Source organism: Thamnophis sirtalis, unplaced genomic scaffold (genome assembly GCF_051295495.1).
Source record: "Thamnophis sirtalis isolate CommonGarterSnake01/CBP01778 unplaced genomic scaffold, rThaSir2_p1.2 scaffold_10, whole genome shotgun sequence".
Taxonomy (NCBI): domain Eukaryota; kingdom Metazoa; phylum Chordata; class Lepidosauria; order Squamata; family Natricidae; genus Thamnophis; species Thamnophis sirtalis.
In genome coordinates, this window is record NW_028261390.1 from 12,060,718 (window position 1) to 12,079,793 (window position 19,076).

Consider the following 19,076-nt stretch of genomic DNA (forward strand, 5'->3'; position numbering starts at 1 on the left):
ACTCCGAAAAATATGGTACTTTATAGAGGTCTTTGTGGGGTCTTAGTGAATTCTTCTAATGTATAAGCACTTCAGAAGGTGTATCTGAGAAAACTACAAAATAAGATTGATAGTCGTTACATTCTGGAATACTTTGTAAGGTAATGACTGAAATGAAATCACTCATCAAATTTTCTGTGAAGATAAAGGGACGTATTTTAAGCCTCCATTGAATGACATCTATTTTTGTTGAACACTTCAATATTTTTTCAAGTTTTTATTGTAAGTAAATATTTTAAAACTTCCACAGCACTCAGATTTTCATACAAAAAAATATCCTAGTATATTTACATATATTGCTTTAAACATTCAGAAGTCTTTGTACAATAGTAAAGGAGGCTGAAAGCATTTCACAATCATAGCAGGCTTCAACCCAAATTCACATGCAGTCCACCACGTTGCTGGAACCTTGACCCATATCACGAATTTGACTGCTTAGGCAAGCACACACAGCAACTCCTGCCCCAGCTCTGCAGTGAGACACGGAGCCCACCAGCTCCCATCTAAAGAAAAAAAGAAAAGAAAAAAGAAATGCAAGTCAAGTTATTTTGCTTTTTCCTGATCTTAATGTGAAAAAAGTTAGCCTGCAGGCTAAATACATCTCAATCTCGTGTACCAATTCAATTTTAAAATACTTTTATTTTGGTGTCCATTCAAATATTTAAGTTGAAATTAAACACACGAAGAAAAGTTTGCTGAAGATGGAACAGTAAGGATCATTTGAAACCAAGATTGGAAATCACACAAATGCTAAGCCATGTCAGCAAAACGGTGAACTATTGTGAAACCGTGGCTCATAAATGATGCCATAGCTTGTTGTATAAGAGAGATGCACCCAACAAACTACAATTAAATAAATTTTTCAGGCCTGCAGCCGTATTCCTTTTGGATCTTTGGCCTGCCACACTTTTATTATTCTACTATGCCTTTTCTATTGTGGGAAAATGGGAGGGGGGATTGTACGGAGTTAGATGCTCTGTAGCCAGGGGTGGGTTTCTCACCCCGTTCCAACCGGATCAGTTGGAACGAGGCCGGCGGCGTCCTCGCGCACGCACGCGGCATCCTCGCGCACGCATGCAGCACGCGCGTGCGTACTAGCGTCTGCGTGATGCTCCAGCTGCTCCTAGAGGATCGCGCAGGCGTTCTGCGCATGCGTGTAAAGCGCAAAATGTGAAAAAACCGGGTAAGGAGCGGGCGCGGGTGTGCGGGCGGGCGCGGGGGGGGGGGCTTCGCCGTTCCCGGATGTTACTTACTTCCGGGTTCGGCGACCAACCGGATCGCAGGGACCGGTGCAAACTGGTCGAAACCCACCCGTGTCTGTAGCCCAAACAAAATTCCTTTCTTGAAAGCCAAGGTCATCTTTTGTCTCTGCACCTGACCAGAACTGGATGGGTGGAACTGCCAGCATGGCAGTGAAAGATTGGATCATGTGATGGGCTGGTGGGTGTGGGGCAAGTTCATGAACTTTCAACTGGGTGGCGAAAACCGGGAAGCTTTCAGATTTGGGTTTTCCCAGATGTGCCAACATGGCTCTCTTAATAAATTGGAATTTTGGGCTCTGATTTAATTTTGGATGCTATTTGGAACCCTGACAATTATGATGTCAGGCTTGGAAGCCATCTTTTACAGTGGGCCTCAAGCCTCCACATATTCTGCTGTGGGAAACTGGGAGTGGGGATTGTATGGAGCATGGGAGATATGTAGTCAAAATAACATTCCTTCTTAAGAGTCAAGGTCATTTGCCTTGGAACCTGGAGAGGCCTCACTGGAAGGAATCTCCTTGTGAGACAGTGACTGATTGGACCATGTGATGGACATGTGGGTTCTGGGGCAGAGTCTTGAACTTTCAACTGGGTGGGGAAAATCTGGAAGCTTTCACATTAGGGTTTTTCCAGATGTGCCAACGTGGCTTCTCTAATAAATTGGAACTTTGAGGAACCTCTAGCCTCAGAGTCTTATTTGATTGAGAATGCTATTTGGAACCCTGACATATGATTCATAACAACATATGATTTCAATCACTGGATGGATTTCATACTGCACTATGGTTTGAATCACAATGGCTGAATTAACATAGCAAACTAAGCCAAAATGAGATCCAAAAATCACATTATGAGATGACATAATGGATGAACCAAACTGTATAAAAATAATCAGTAACAAAAGAGATTCAAACAGATAAAAGTGCCAAATTTAAAACTTTTGTACACATTCTCCCTTAATATATAAACTGTTGAAAACACATTAACAATTCAGCTTTTGCTACAAACTTAATCCTGAAGAAAAGTGAGGCAGGATGCCAATCCGCACCTTAATGTTGCCTCTCTCCTAGAGCAAGTGCTTGCTTAAAAATCCTCAAGTTACTCCACATTCAAGGAGACGATCTTCTCAAGATTGATTCATGGCACAAAATGTAGAGATTTATATCGAGTCAAAAAAACTGCTTAATGAGTAGTATGTAAAAACAGGAAAATTATATATTAAAACTGACTATACCAAAGTCTTCCTACTTTTAATCAGCCAACTAAGAAGTGAACAAGCCAAAAGAGCTGTGAAAAATCACCCAGTGAGACCTGACAAAATGTAAAGAGTACGGAGTAGCTTCCTTACAAATGGTTAAAGTAGCTGAATTGGTTGCCATATAGAGCTTTGCATGTGCTCTTCCACATTGTGAAGCATTACTTTCAAACGCTTGGAGTACAAAGAGGGCTTCCAATTACCTGTTTGCTACTGGATCAAAGGTTTCCACTGTGTTCAGGTAAGCATTCCCATTGTGTCCTCCAACAGCAAAAATTTTGCCCATTAATGTTGCTATGCCAACTCCCCCTCTAGGAGTTGTTAGTTCTGCTACGTATTCCCACTTATTAGTGTGAGGGTCAAATCTCTCAACCGAGCTAAGTGGAGAATTGTCGTCAAAACCACCTGCACAAGAACAGACAGACAGGTACATGACTCTTGGTAATTAATGGCTTTATAGCCCCACAATATAGGAAGCATACAGTGATGGGTTCCGGATCCTGTTACAACCGGTACGCTGTGCATGGGGCCGGGCGTCCTAGTTGGGCATGCATGTTGCACACCCCACCGCCCTGTGACACCCAGCTGCTCGGCAGAGGTTGCGCAAGTGCCGCCCGCACATGCACAATTGGCCAGTCGCATTATAAACAGCTATGGAAAGCGGGTGGGTGGGCAAAACAAGCCACTGTACCGGTATGGTAGCCGCTGCTCCCAGCTACTACTGGTATGGCTATACCGGGCCATACCACCTGGAACCCACCACTGGAAGCATACCATACATTCTGTTATTCAAACATCGTATCAAAATGCAATAGATCTACTAAGAGAATTCTTCACCCAAGCAATGATAGGTTTATTGTAAAAGATGGATTGCCCATCACAATTATTTCCACCCCAAGGAAAACTATTACTTTAGCATACCATTTGCAAATTAACATTACCAAGTATAATAATGTTACATACATGTAAGCAGAGAGGAGGGGAACTGACTAGCAAGTAACTAGTTTGTTGACTAGCCAAAACTAACCCTCTAAAGGTGAAGTAATCTGATGAAGATTCTTCTCCTCACTCCCTTGAGCATGCAGAGATTGGGTCTGAAAACCAAAACAGACTCTTGTAACTTAACTGGCCAAACTAAGTCCTCAGCGTAACTCAACATGCCATGTCCAATCTGCTTGTCCATCCCCCACACCTGCTCCTTCATCAGTCAGAGTTCACAGACACTCATACTTAACAGAATAATAGAGTTGGAAGGGACGTTGGAGGCCTCCTTAGCCCTTGCTCAACAGGAGACCCTATACCACTTTAGGCAAGTAGTTGTCCAAACTCTTCTTACAAACCTCCAGTGATGGACCACCCACTACTTCTGAAGACAAGCTGTGCCACTGATCAACTGTTCTAACTGTCAGGAAACTTATCCTTAGTTCTAGGTTGGTTCTCTCCTTGACTGGTTTCCATTTATTGCTTCTTGTTCTGCCTTCAGGTGCTTTGGAGATTAGGTTGACCCTCCCCCCCTCCCCTTCTTTGGGGCAGCTCCTTAGATATTGGCTGTAATGTAACAGAAAACCGGTGTCTTCTCTTCACCATAATCTGCTTCTATTATTGAAGTTCAAGCAAGGCTATGAGAATATAAGGGGATCAAAAGTGAGAAAGGGCTGAATGTTACTCACCTACCACATATAAACAGCCATGAAGTTCACTAACCCCATTGCCAGCTCTCCGCTGACCCATTTCTTTCACTTCTATCCACTTATCAAGATAAGGATCATATTTCTCCACACTAGACAGAGAAGCTACACCATCATTCCCACCAACGGCATATACATTATTCTGAAATGAGAAAAAAAAGGAAGATTCTATAAATTTGTGTGTGTATGTGTGTAAACAAACCCATACTTTATCTTAAAACACATGTATTAATTTACCTTTGTCAGCCTAAGTTTAACTATCTCACATTGAAATTGTAAAAATAATGAAACAATAAAAATTGCAATCCAACTGGATAAACTAAAACTTAGTGCAAAATTCTGAAAAATATTGAACTGTCTTAGGTGTTTATACTACTACATTGCTGTATTTCTCTCACCTGTTCCATTCCACATCTCATTTACTACTGGAAAATAGCCTCTGAACTGAATATAGTTATAACTGAAGGACACCATAAGATCTTACTATTTCGGCTGTGGCAGGCAATGTTTGCTGTCCATTTCAAGGCTGCACAAGGGACTCACCAGAAGAGCTACAGAGCCAACTCCTCCGCGAGGGGTGTTCATAGAGGCAACGCCGCTCCACTGGTCGGATTCCATGTCGTATCTCTCCACCTCACTGAAGCAAGTGTTATCATCTAAGCCTCCGATGGCATAAATGGGGCCTCCAAGAGAGGCCAGAGCAATTCCTCTCCTAGCAAAAATGCAGACTGTCACTTATCCAACTATATTTAAAAATAAAACAGCAAATGTACTCATAAGGTATATTTTTGCACTCGTGTCAGAAGCCCTGAGGCAATTCCGGACTGAAAGGATTAGCCGCTGACATCATTGTTGCCCTGGGGACACTCAGCTGGGGGCTCATTTCATGTCCCCAGCAGGAGCTGGAGTGGAGGACAAGAGCTCAACCCCGCCCCAGGGTAGTTCTTGGGTCTTGAACATTAACCTCCTGCCCAGTTCCAACCACTTGAGCCATTGTTCCTTATAAGGTATATGTAGTTTTATCTTTAATTCACTTGGGTAACAAAGGTCAACATGTAATGTAAGAAAACCCAAATTTTATTTATAGTTTACCAAAAAGAAAAAGAAAATATGTACGTATTTTTCAGAATATAAGCCGCACCAGCACCAAGATTTTGAAGTGGCAAATTTAAAAAAAAAAAAGATTTTGCACTCTGCAGATCTCCAAAAAAACAGACAATTTTTCGTGAAAATGGGTTTGTTTTTTTGTGAAAAAAAAGGGCATGCAAAGCCTTTAGGAGGCTTGTAGAGTGTTCCTGGTGGGTGGGGGTGGGGCAAAAAATGAGCACAAAATTGCCCATTTTCCATTCATTTTTGCCCTCCCCAGCCCCCAGGAGCACTCTGGAAGCCTCCTAAAGGCTATGCACGACCATTTTTGCAAAGGGGGCGGGGTTTCGGGAAGCCAAAAATGCTGTAATCAGTGTATAAGATGCATCCAGATTTTCACCCTCTTTTTTGAGGGAAAAAGGTCCGTCTTATACTCCGAAAAATACGGTAAAGTCATCAAAAAGAACCACTAGACTAACCAAGGGATAAACCGCCTGGGAAAGCCAAGGGAATTCATTAAAATCATAAAAAAGCAAAAGTTAGACTATTTTGGACCTGTGATGCGACACCCAGAAAAATAAAGCATTCTTCACTCATGAACGAGGTCCAGGCAGAAGAAGAACATCATGGCTTCAAAATCTAAGGGATCGGTTTGGACCAAAACTCAACAGCACTTTTTCATGTGGCTGTTGATAAAAATAGGATTGCCAAGATGATCGCCAGCGTCCAATGACAGATATGGCACAAGAAGAAGATGACTAACCAATCAACACCTTTCCCCATCAGTGAGCTTCCAAAAACCCATTCAAAAAGCTCCATCTTAACTGCTTTATGGAAACTCGTTAGGGAGCATGCTAGGTATACCGCCAGTCTCAAGGCAAGGTTTTCCATACTGTGAAGGCTACTACAGCAAAGCCCATAGCCCTTTGATTTCTCTCAGTGAGTACACATAAGCCAGGTCTACCTGGAGGAGACAGCCCTTTAGGTACCACAGAGCCAAGTCGTATAAGCCTTTATAGGTCAGCACCCACAATTAAACTTGAAAGGATATCAGCAACCAATGAAGTGCCTGGACATATATTCTATGTTCACACGGCAGCTCTCATCCGTTAACATCCTGGACACTGTATGTTATCCTCTGATTTGTCTTTAAGGATAGTGCTATGCTGGCAGGGATGCAATGGCCAAAATGCCTGCTGATAAGGCTAAGAATTACTACTGCCAAGACTTCCCAGTCCAGGTAAAGTTGTAACTGGTGTGTAAGCCTTGGCTCAGCAAAAGTCTCTCTGCTTCCACTTACTCTGGCAAACAGAAGTTTGAAAGTGTCTCCACAGTAATAAACAAAAAACCTACTGGTTTTGCACAACTCTGTACATGATAAATTATCTATTTTCAGTAAATGTTTTTATTTCAATATCCAGTCTGCCCCTAGTTTCCTTTATCACAATCAATCAGCTGCCAACTTTGAGAAGCTAATTTGTTTTACAACTTATATTGTCTGAAATATTTTCCTAATCCACTTTAGCTACAAATGAGATATTTAAAAGAACTTTATGATTGCTTTGCACTGATTTTTGTTCTTTTAATCTTAAAGCCTCATCTATCTTTCATAGTCCCATCATTCTTTCCCCATATTGCAAATTTATTTTGGATGATGACGTTATGTAGCTTTAGATTTGCTGTTTTTATATTTGTTGTTTTATCCACTTGCAGTAAGCTGCCCAGAATTGCTTTTGGTGGGGTGTACAAATGTGAATAATAAATACAATAAAAAATGATGATTATGGGGGGACTGGATGTGTTTATTTACTTGGTCCATGTCAATTATGTAATAAACAATGTCTCATATGAATCTATCCATTCCTCCAAATTTACCTACCTTTTGGTATTCATTGATGCTTTCATCATCCATTTATTTGTGAGCGGATCAAACACTTCCATGCTGCCTAGGTGCTCATTTCCATCGTGCCCACCCACAGCATAAACTTTACCTGAAACAGTCAGGCAATATATTTCTTAGGAAGTAAAGTAAGAGTAGCCCATCATCTTATTCTATTGCTATTTATCACTAATATTACAATCTGCTCAGACATAGCCAATTGTAATTAATAAATGTTTTGCAAAATTAACTGAAAGGTTCTCCCCACCCCCCCAGGGTCTGGGCAACTGAATGGAGCTAGCGGAGTGTTTTAATGGCCAGATGCCCTTCCTGTCGGCAATGCAGTGTTTTGTTCAGCAGATATACTTTCATTGTGCCCAGAGAGAGAAATATCTGTCTCTGCCTAGGATTGAATTCACAGCCTCCCGATCGTGAGGCAAGAGCTCCACCTCTAGGCCACTGCGTCACTCATACATGCATGAAATATAATGCAATTTTGTGTTTGACAGAGAGAGCTTGGTATATATAGATGAGGTAAATTTTATAAATGAAGAATTATAGATATTAGTAATTCATTTTTGCTCTGGTGCTATTTTTGGAATGTGGTTTATGGCAAGTGTACACAGACACAACCGTGATGCACAAACCAATATTCATGTCTCTTAAGAAATTTATTAGGGGGGATTTCCTAGGTTGAAAAAATGAGGACATTGTGCACTACATGGGACATTAGTCCTATTTTCCCTCCCAACTATCTTTTTTGCTTTGCTTTAGTGGTAATCATCTTAAATTCAGAACTTTCCTCCTCCTCGGGAAATACAGTGATTATAGGGTAGAGAGAATGGCTGAATCATAAGCTCCAATAGAATACAGAATTATTTGAAAATAGAATTTTCTTCTTACAAACCTCCTACAGAGATTACTCCTACATGCCTCCTTCTACTGTTCATTTCAGGACCAAAAAACCAGCTATTTTTATTTATCGAGTAGCATTCAATACTGCGAAATGGGTCTCCTGATCCCCCACGTCCTCCAACACAGAAAAGGACACCTAACGGGAAAAATAACAAAATGGAGAGGAGCTTCTTTGATAAGATTTAAATTAATTAATAAAATTCAGCAGGTATCAAATAAAGCACTCTGTGAACTCATTAACAGAACAAGAAATTTTCACACCTATACCAGCGCCGTATCAGGAAAAAATATATACCTGCTGTGTGTTTCCTTGGGGTTGTCCGAACAGAATATTCAAAATCTGGTACCGTATGACTGCTTAAATGAAGATGGTAGTTTCTTGCTTCATCTAACAAATCTCGGCATTTTAAGTTCTGCTTGACTATTTGTTCTTTTGCAACAACTCCCATGAGGAAACAAACAGGTAACAGGGGCAGGCGTACCTAAGGGAACAAACAAAAATGATGAATTGAACAGCATCAAGATCGAAATGAACATCTTCCCATTTCACTTGGACCAACAAGAGGATGCCAGGTTACAGAGCACTTTCATTCTTACTGCTGCATTATCCAAGGATATGGGGATTTTGCCTACTCTGACCAGATAACTTGGCATGGTATCATGAATCTCAATGAATGGCAATGAATTTCAAGAATAAATAACCTTGATTTATCAACAAGTCTGGTTGGTTAAACTAGTTTTAATTTTATTTAACCAGTGCAAGGGTGTAATATGCATATTTCATTAGGATAACACTGCAATGCAAGCTCAGACTGGAACGAAGCACTTTGAACCACTAGAGATGCTACCAAACTGCTTCCTAATGGCTTACCTATTGAAGAAGTCCTGAAAGAATATCTTTTGAGCTCAATAGTCAAAAGCGTGCAAATAGAAAGCTAGCCATTTTAATTATCACGCCGTAAAGATCAGCTCCATTAATGAACCTACCAGATACTGTCATTTATTCAAAACGAACTACAGACATTATCTCACCTTAGTAGGACTATACGGAGAGGGAATATCCTTGAGGACAAATAGCAATAAATTTAATTCCAATTCTCCTATAAGGCATTCTTTGGTCATCCTGCCTCTATGCTGCAGGTGGTCATTTACATAATTATATAGTGCAGGACCGTCAATATTCAACAAAATCTGTAACAACAGTGGCCATCTTCTGGCTGCTAATTTTCAACCTGGAGACCTAGGCTAATCAGTAACTGGATGGGAAAACACTAGGATATATGAAGGCTAGATGAATGGAATCTATTTCCATACTGTCTCCAAGTCTCAATGGACAGAAGGAGTTGAATTTAACAAAAGCAAAGGACACCTATTTGGCTGAAGTTAAGAGAACCAATTGTGCTCAGTTTATACATATACCATTAAAGCTACATAAAGAAAGAAATATGGCTGCTTGAACATACCATCATAATTTTTTTTAAAAATACAATGAGAGGAACATTACAGGTATTAACAGCACTTTTATCCTTCTCTCATGTGGTTCTTACCTGAGCAACTATTGCATCTAACCATAAAGCATGGTGCTGGGGATTGGCCAAAAGCCATTTAATAGCAGCACAATAAACTTGCTTTTCATTCTCAATGCTCAGGTCACTTGAAGACAAGAGTTTATGAAGGTGCTGAGGAGATACACTCACAAAGTCTTCACATTCCACCACTTCAACAAAGTGTTCACAGGCATAGTGGTCAGCCATGTCCATCAAGTCAATGCGGTGGTGACTCTCTGCAAAGGCCCTCACTGCCAGGCAATTGGAAGGGTGAAAGTGCAGCTTCATGTACTCACAGCAAGCTTTGGCCACTATCTCCACTTGGAGAATGCAGGCAGCATATAAGAGAGGCTGGACATTGTCAACAGTCAGCATTAGCCGGGAGGAATACACAAACTTGACCAAGTCTTCAATGGCATCACCGTCAAAATCTTTGATTTCAATCAATGATTGTTTAGCTTCTGCCATTTCCGAAAGAAACATGGCTCTGAAGTAAGGTATTACACAAGCCAGGACAAGCTTGTGACAGGTAATCAACTTTGAGCCCACCTGGAAGTAAAACATATAAGAAAGTTAACAGTAGCTCACTTTAGCTTAAGGCAAAACAGAGACAACGGCGCCTAAGTAAAATTATGAGTCTTGAACACTGAAGAGGGTTTTTAAACACACATTCTATTGATATTGTCCTGACCCCACAAAAACTGATCCTAGGTTGAAAACATGTTCTCAAGCCCAGAACATTTAATACCAGGATAGCTGATCAAACTCAATTTTCAGAAGTGAAAGTACAAAAATAAAGCAAGATGACAAAATAAGTATTGGAGGTAGAATTCAGGTGCCCTCCGTTATTTAGTTAAGCTACTAAAGGCCCATTATTTAAAGGAACGCGCAAGTCCACAAATCAAATAGAATGTTTGATAATACGTTTTTTTGATATTTCAGTAAATTGAAAATTCTTGCAAATGTTTTCATTTTGCTTCTACTGTTAGAAAGTGTTACTTATCTGACTGGTATAAATTTTTCCAGTTTTCCCTTTTTTCTTCCTGCCTGAAGATGATTGAAGTATTAGTTTCTATTTCAGGAGTCCCCCAACCACAACCCCCGGCCAGCCATGGACCGGCACTGGTGTGAGGCACACCAGAAACTGGGCCACGCAACCAAGCAAAGCCCCATCTGCAGGATTCAGGCAGCATGTAACCATGCCCACGCCAGTCTGCAAAAAATCCTCTCTTCAGGGAACCGGTCCCTGGTGCTGAAAAGATTGGGGGCCACTGTTTTATTTTACAATTAATGATTAGTAAATTTATTCTGTTCCTGAATCTGCTGCCTTTTTCATTATTTACAGGTAGCTAATTGAATCAGAACTATCACTATATCTACTCAACTCCTCTATACTTTTTTAAAAGCTGTATGATAAATTATACACATGTACTCAACGTATCTTTTATGTTAACGACTTTCTGCTTAACTGTTAGCTAAATTGTTGGTGCAAAAAATGTTTGTTCAGCTATAACCTGTTTATAACTATTTGCACAATACACTGTAACCCATTGTAGCTACCATACCTCTTTCTCCATTCAAAGAAGAACCCCCCCCACACTCTCTTAACATGGGCATGATGGAGGAATCTCTTACTTGCGCAAAAATTCTTGGTACATGTACATTTTCATCCTACAAGTTCATTCAATGGTATATTTCATGCCAGCTAAGTGAACTTGCCTAGGTACTAAATTTCTAATAATTATACATCCTTAAATTAGACAGAAAGTGATTTTTCTTCATTTGTGTTCATACCCATCATTATACAGAGCCATTGCAAGATTCAACAAGTATTCACCGTCCTATTATAAGATTTCTAGCAACTTTTCAATAAAAAGAGCAATGTAAATGCTGGAAATCCATTCCCAGTCAGTCAGTGGAAACACAAGTGATGAAAAGCAAATACCTCTTCTAGTACTTCCCAAAATACACAGGACATTCCATACAGAAACTCAAAATTATATAGAAAACTATAAATCCCTACCTTTAGCGTCACGTCACAAAGCTCCCCAGCTTCGTAGAAATGGAGAAGAGAGCTGTGAAAATCCTTCCAAGCTTCATTTGCTTCAAATACAAATGTGTCGTCTTCCCCATCACAGCTCAAAGGTGTCCTTTCCTGCTTTTGATGTCTTTTTCCGGTCACCGTATGTTTTCCTTGCTCTGGTACCATTGATTCAGAAGCCATTAGCTGTTAATCTTTTTCCAAGTGTACTTTTAGTCTCCATGAAAAGACCCAGCACACATCCTGTTATGCGCACCAGCGGACATCCATTTGGGTATAGCCAATATCTTCTGATTTAAAAAGAAAACATAAAATACAGTATTTATCTCAATGGTATGCCTGAAACACATATTTCCACAAATACTTTGCCAGCTACTCTTCTGCTTCTTTGAACAGATCAATGCAAATAAATGGAGAATCAAGAAAGGGGCTTATAGGTTTTGACGGGAACTAAAATTAGTATATTTTGAAAAGAGACAATCAAGGAAGGTGAAATCATGCACTGTCTTCGACATTTAGAAGCTCATGATGCCTATTTTCTGTATATGCTGACAAAGGACACGTGATGTTCTGCAGGTTTATTTAGTATAGCATGAAGAATCACTGAAAATTGGCAATCTTTCTACTAAACAAGAAATAGATCATGTCACACTGACATTTGGGGGGGCATTTTATTGAACTCAGAGTCAAAACTGTAGGACACTCTTTTTTTCTAGATGCAAACAGTTTTCTGTACCAACACATGAACACAATTTAGTCAAAATTCAGCGTAAATGAAGAACTGTGAATCAAAATGGTAATTATTGCTGAGAAGAGATTAGATGTTTTTACCACAGATACGTAAATTTACTCTTTTACTATTTAAGCGGATTATACCTTTAAACAAAAATGCTTGAAACCTTTTTAGTTTAGGTGAAGTCATCAGTAATGGGAACTACAGAGTATGCTCTAACTTGGTGGTTTCTGAATTATAGCCTACAATTAACTCAAAGCAAGTAACCGTATTCCAAAATATGAACAAGAATCTAGGGGTAGGATCCCCAGAATAGGCCTTATGCTGTGGCTCGCCAGCAGCCAGTAGATCTAGCAGCAGATTCGGACAGTAAAGAGGTTGGGGAGGAACATGGGCCAGTCCTGGAGTCTGGGGAAGGCTCTGATGAGGGCTCTGTGTCAGAGGCAGAGAGGGGGCCAAAGCCATCTGACAGTTATCAGCTGCCTTTGGAGTTGGAGATAAGTGGGGCTGAAGAATAGCTGGAGCCTGTTCCCAAAGTGCGCATGCGCAGAGTTGCCAGACAAAGGGAACAGCTAACTTGGCTGACTTGGGAGTAAGGCCACATGTGGATGATGAATGACCCCTCCCAGAGGAAATAAAAGAGGCGTGAAAGGAGAGTGGAGTTTGCAGGAGACGATTAGTTTGCTTAAATGTAAGCAACAACGCATGCGTCCCACCTCCCCATGCATGTGGGCACACCCCCAGCATGCACCCCGCCTCCCGCATATGTGCAGCAGAGCCCCAAAGACTAGCTGGCTGTGGGAAGTGCACGTGTATGCGTGGTGGAGCTAGGCTGGGGCGATGGCTGGTGTGCCCGCAGAGAGGGCTCTGCATGCCACTTATGGCGTGCCATAGGCTTGCTATCATGGCCCTACACTTTAAAAACAGTGACTTGGAACTTTTTGCAATGAAGCCCTCAATGAACCATATGAAAATTAGCAAGGCTGTCAACCCTAAGAAAATGGAGGAAAAGGGAAGGAAGGAGAGTAGGAGAGAAGAAACGAGGGAAGGAAAGAGGGAGGGAGGGAAGAAGAAGTAGGACCGTTGTAAGATAAGATGGATCTATGGGATGGTAAGAAAGCAATCTTCAAGTATATTGTCAACTGTAGGGAAAAATGTTATAAATACATATTATTAATAACAGTTATGAGATCATATAATTGTGAATGTATATATGAAATTGATAAAATAAAAAATAATAATAAAAAAAGAAAAAAAAGAAAATGGAGCATCTTAACTTTATCTTAAGACACGCCATAAATCACATGTCAAATTCATGTTATGGCTATTTGTGACATTTCTGCATGAGAATCCCTGTGATTTATGTAACAAAGTGAGCAAAGCAGTAGCAGTTGTTGCAAAGTTTAAAAAAAACCATGAACAGTATTCACTCACAGAAATAACTCTCAAATAATAGAAATGGCACCCAACTTGTCTGAAGCTGTTCCACAATAAACCAGAAAATGTTAAATCTACTTCTAATAATGTTAAAATGTTCCATTCTAGTCACAACACAATACAAGACACAATATCTATCCCCCTTCTCTTCATTGCTAAATTTGGAAATGAATCTCCATAGTCACAAGTTTCATCTCTCAAGATTACTTGAGAGGAAAGAGATCTATATTTAAAATGATGACCTCCAAAGAAAGAATAAGCAAAACACAAAATTAGATAAATAAAGATCCTCTGGTGTTTCTTGAATAGAGCCGTCAGCTGAAATAAAATTTTGAAATTTTCTTCCCAAGAAATGTGTGCATGCATTACATCTGTATATGCACATATATTAAAAATATCCTTACCCAAAACTGAATCCATAACTTAATTGCTGATTAAAATTTATTTATTCTAAATTAAGATATCTCGTTTATAAAAATAATTTCACACTTTCACACTTACAACTGTTGCAGCATCCCCATAATCACATGATCAAAATTTGGGCGCTTGACAACTGGCATGTATTTATCACTGGCATATACTAAGAACCGCGGTGGCGCAGTGGTTAGAGTGCAGTACTGCAGGCTACTTTTGCTGACTGCCAGCAATTTGGCAGTTCAAATCTCACCAGGCTCACGATAGACTCATCCTTCCATCCTTCCGAGGTGGGTATAATGAAGACCCAGATTGTTGGGTGCAATAGGCTGATTATGTAAACCGCTTAGCGGGGGCTGTAAAGTATATAAGTGCTATTGCTATCACAACTGCAGTGTCCCAGGGTCAACCATTTGTAATCTTCCCAGCTAGCTTCCGACAACCAAAGGCAATGGGGGGAGCCAGATTCACTTAACAACTGCATGATTCACTCAACAACTGTGGGCAAAAAATCATAAAATGGGACACAACCCACTTAACAACTGTCTTTATTTAGCAAGAGAAATTTGGGCCTCAGTTGTGGTTGTAGGTTGGCAACACCTTGTAAATCTAAGTCAGGGGTCAGCAACCTTAAACACTCAAAGAGCCACAAAGGTCCTAACCGGAAGCTCCCCATTCAATTCTGGAGTCGACCGGAAGTCCGCTTCCCCCACCATAGCGCGGCATCCTTTTTTCCTCTACCTGTCCTAACTGAAAGCCCTATCAATTGTGGAGCTGACCGGAAAAGCCATCCCTTGAGATAGAGTCTCCTCCTGGCGCGCTCTGCTTGCCCCGTTCCTAATCGGAAGCTCCTCTCAAAATTGTGGTGCTGACTGAAGACAGGGAGCCACAGCAGAGGGATAAAAGAGCCACATGCGGCTCCAAAGCCGCAATTTGCTGACCCCTGATGTAGGTGAACAGCAGTTAAATTTAGGCAAGGCTAGGACTGCAGAATTAAATGCTTGAGCATATTCATTTCAGGATTTTGTCTTTGGAATCAGACCTGGAGTTGGAATGCACATTTTTTTCACATACAAACCGATTCACTTGCTTCACTCACAGCTTCTACATTTTCCTGAACTACGGCTAACCTTTGACATATGCACCAAGGAGAGAAATGTAAAATAATAGAACAAGAGCTTCTTGACTTCGCTGTTCTGTGATCCACAACTCAGCAGACCAAGTCACTATTTCAAGGCAAATACTACACCAAAGTCGAAAGAATGGAGAAAAATGTGCATGCTATGCATATGAATGGAAGAGTACCTTCTTATAGTTTGAATTTGATTGAAGGCACAAATGCCAATGGAATTAGATATTAATCAATATATTCTCTGTAACAAAAATGATATATCTCTACCAATTTAAAACAATGTTTGCTAGAACACAACATTAGATAAAATAGCAATAGCACTTAGACTTATATACCACTTCACAGTGCTTTACAGCCCTCTCTAAGCAGTTTAGAGTCAGCCTATTGCCCCCAACAATCTGGGTCCTAATTTTACTGACCTCGGAAGGATGGAAGGCTGAGTCAACCTTGAGCCTGGTGAGATTCGAACTGTCAAATTGCAGACAGCCAGCAGGCAGCAGAAGTAGGTTGCAGTACTGCATTCCAACCACCGCACCCCTACGGCTTCTATAATAATATGTGCAGGAGGATAAAAAGATCAGTTTGGGGATTTTTAATTCTTTGGTTTTACACAGAGGATTAAACAGAGAGAGCTAGATTTCTTTAGGCAATCAGTTTTGCAATATAGGTGAATCAAGTAGTTTTCTCTGTGATCATACTAGAGATGTGACTGAAAGTATGCCTGGGAGGCCAATTCACAAGAACAAAGGCAAGTTTACGTGCATGTAACTGATGTCATAATCTGCTCTCAAACCATGCTAGATTTTTTTTTTAAATCCTTCCAGACTTTTAGTTGAGTCCAGAAACTGATCATAAATCAGTACAACCGATACAAAATTCAAGTATTATATACTGTACAGCATTGACTTTCCAACTCAAAATAAGTGATCTTTCACAATAAAATATACTGTTTAAAGTATAAGATATACTGGAAAATTATGCTGCTTTGATGGAAATGAACACATTTTACCCTTGCAAGATCTCAAGAATGAACCATTTATGTTGCAATAACATTTGGTAATTTGGGAAATTCCTTCCCCCAGGAGTTATTGCTAATACAAAACCAGCAATTCTAAATAAGATAACAGCCCAAATACCAACGCCATAGCTTCCTCAAAGTCAGCCAAGGCATAACATAGCAAGCATCTATGTAACTTCCTTCTACCGAGTTCCTAGTTCAAGTAACTATAAATGTTTTATAGACTTCACTGAAACCATAAGCAGGAAACAATTAACAGTGGAGCAATTATGTTAGGCTAGTAACATGAACCTTCAGTCAGGGGTGTGTGTAATGCATTAAAATTCTCCTCCCTTTTATTGTTCATTTAAAGGTCATCATTCTTAGCATTCATCATTCTTTTTCATAATAACCCATTTTCCCCTCTTGAAATTATCTTTTTCCATTACTTTGTCATTCTCTAAAAGTTTATATATATACTTCACACATATAGTATCTGAAACACTCTCTTACTCAGTTGGTTTCCTCTTATATGTTTTTCCTCATATCCTGCATGATGTCATCTTGAGAATTTAAAAAAATATATCCTGTATACACTTACAAAGAGAACTGGATCCTTCACCCAATGGCAAAATCTTCTCCTTCATCCAAGTAGGCTCTCCCCACCTGATTTCCAAACACTCTTTCTAGCCATCCACACAAAACCCGCGTCGCCCCCAAAATACATAAGACAAAATGCAAAAATTAACCCCCCTAGGTTTAACACAACTCCTTCAGCCTCTCTTTCTCAACCTTGGGTCCCCAGATGTTCTCGAGCCATCATTCCAAACCAAGCCACCATGACTGAAGATTAAAACTGTAGCTTGTAGCCCGACCCCCCCCCCCATGTCTTTTCACCCAACTAGTCCTCGACTTACAACAGGTTGTTCAACGGACGTTCAAAGTCACACCGGCACTGAAAAAAAGCCACTTAAGACCACTTTTCACACTTACACCTGTTGCCGCATGCCTGAATCATGTGTGACAAACCTTTTGCCACCTTCAGCAAAGTCAATGGGGAAGACAGATTCACTTAACAACCTAATTTAACACCAAGAAAAGCTGTAAAACGGGACCAAACTGAATCAATTTCTCACTTAGCAACGTAATGGTCGTAAGTGGAGGACCACCTGGAGAGTCAGCTGCCTTCCCTCGACCCAATTCCCACCCCACTCCTTCCATGTTTGGTCCAACTGCTCCTCTGCCTGCTTGCAACGTCAGGATGCGGGAGGAAAGCGTGCTTTTTGAAGGAGAAAAGCGCCTCTGGGCAAGTACAGAGTGCCTTCCTGTCGCGAAGGCAGAAGCCCGAAGACATATGGCGGCTTTTCGGGAAAGCCAAACGCCCAGCCCTCTCCCCTTTCCAGGTACAGAGCCCCGTCGCCCCCTCGCTGAGCCTCCCCGCCTCCCTCCCTCCATCACAAGTCCCAGGCAGCCGCACCGAGGACCGTTACCGTCCACGCGCGCGCCGCCGCCGCCAAGCGCTCTCCCCATCCGTCAAACGCCAATGAGAATGCGCAGGCGCCGTGGTTTGGCGCGGGGGCGAAGTGGGTGGGGCAGGGAGAAAAAAAACCCAGAAAGTGGGCGGGGCAGACCAAAACAAACTTGAGGGAAGGTGGAAGAAAGGGTAAGCGCGTCTGCGCCCAGAGCTTAAAACGACTGGTTTGCGCATGCGGTTGTTTTTGGTGCCCTTAGCGGCTCCTTACCGTTCTCTGTGTGTGAGAGAGAGGGGGGGGGGGACGGGTCGGGACGAGACGTATCGCCTCCAGGAGAGGTTTTTCTTTTCTGCGCATGCGTTGCGATCAAAGGATTGTTTTTTAAGGTTCGGATAAGGCATGATGGGAATCGTAGTAATGTCCGGAGGCGAAGCAAGTTAAGCGCCTCGTTCTCCAATCTTGTTAAAGTACCAACTCCTTAAAGGCGCCAGGAGCCTTCCAAAGCTTGAAAGATTGCCTCTTGTAGGACAATTTGAATTGTAATGCACAGTATCAATCATCATCATCATCATCATTTGAAGTTTACTGAAAAAAAGCCAGGTCCCCTAAAGGTCAAAATGGTATCTAAAACTGTGCAATCAAATCCCTGCCTCTTGTGTATGTGGATCCCATTATAAAGGGGCGGGATTTCATCGTATGATGACAGCTGCCAGCTGGACTCCTTTTACACACAGCACACACAAACACAGACACACACACACACACAGTGTCTGCAGAATCTGCAAAATAAAAATAATTTAAAGAAAAAAAGAAAAGGAAATATAATAAGAAAAGGAAAAGTGATAAGTAAAAAAACACACACACACAAAGAAGCAATTTCCAAACTTCTTTACAGTGGTTCTAAATGCATTTACATTTTATTCTCTCTGAGCTTACATCATGGCACTCTTCTTTCCATATTCTACCCTTTCTAACCCATAAATCATTTTTTTTCTGTTTTCAGCCAAAAGTTCACAACGGAGATCCGGTCACTAATATATGCTATTGTCCATTCCATAATCAAACACGAATTTGGCCATGTTGGTGAATTCTGTCATCTTCACCAACTAATCAACACCAACATTGGGCACTATAATAAAATGAAATTCAATGGTGAAAAGAGTAAGGTTCTATATTTAG

The 19,076-nt window shown here is 40.9% G+C and overlaps 1 protein-coding gene across 7 annotated transcripts; it reads right to left on the reverse strand.

Moving 5' to 3' along the window:
* Positions 1-241: 241 nt before the first annotated feature.
* On the reverse strand, positions 242-17,998 carry KLHL8 (kelch like family member 8). 7 transcript variants are annotated; one of them, XM_087724078.1, is made up of 11 exons: positions 17,903-17,950; positions 15,848-15,974; positions 11,695-12,002; positions 9,672-10,220; positions 8,420-8,606; positions 8,117-8,260; positions 7,210-7,321; positions 4,788-4,956; positions 4,227-4,386; positions 2,760-2,961; positions 242-542 (listed from the first exon to the last, which is right to left on the reverse strand). In XM_087724078.1, the coding sequence occupies exons 3-11, from the start codon at positions 11,893-11,895 to the stop codon at positions 419-421; spliced, it is 1,848 nt and encodes a 615-aa protein (XP_087580204.1). In that variant the 5' UTR covers positions 11,896-12,002; positions 15,848-15,974; positions 17,903-17,950; the 3' UTR covers positions 242-418. The 7 variants fall into 7 exon arrangements, with proteins under 7 accessions (XP_087580204.1, XP_087580205.1, XP_087580208.1 ...); XM_087724079.1 differs by having other exon boundaries at positions 17,916-17,930; XM_087724082.1 differs by lacking the exon at positions 15,848-15,974 and having other exon boundaries at positions 17,916-17,998.
* Positions 17,999-19,076: the final 1,078 nt, after the last annotated feature.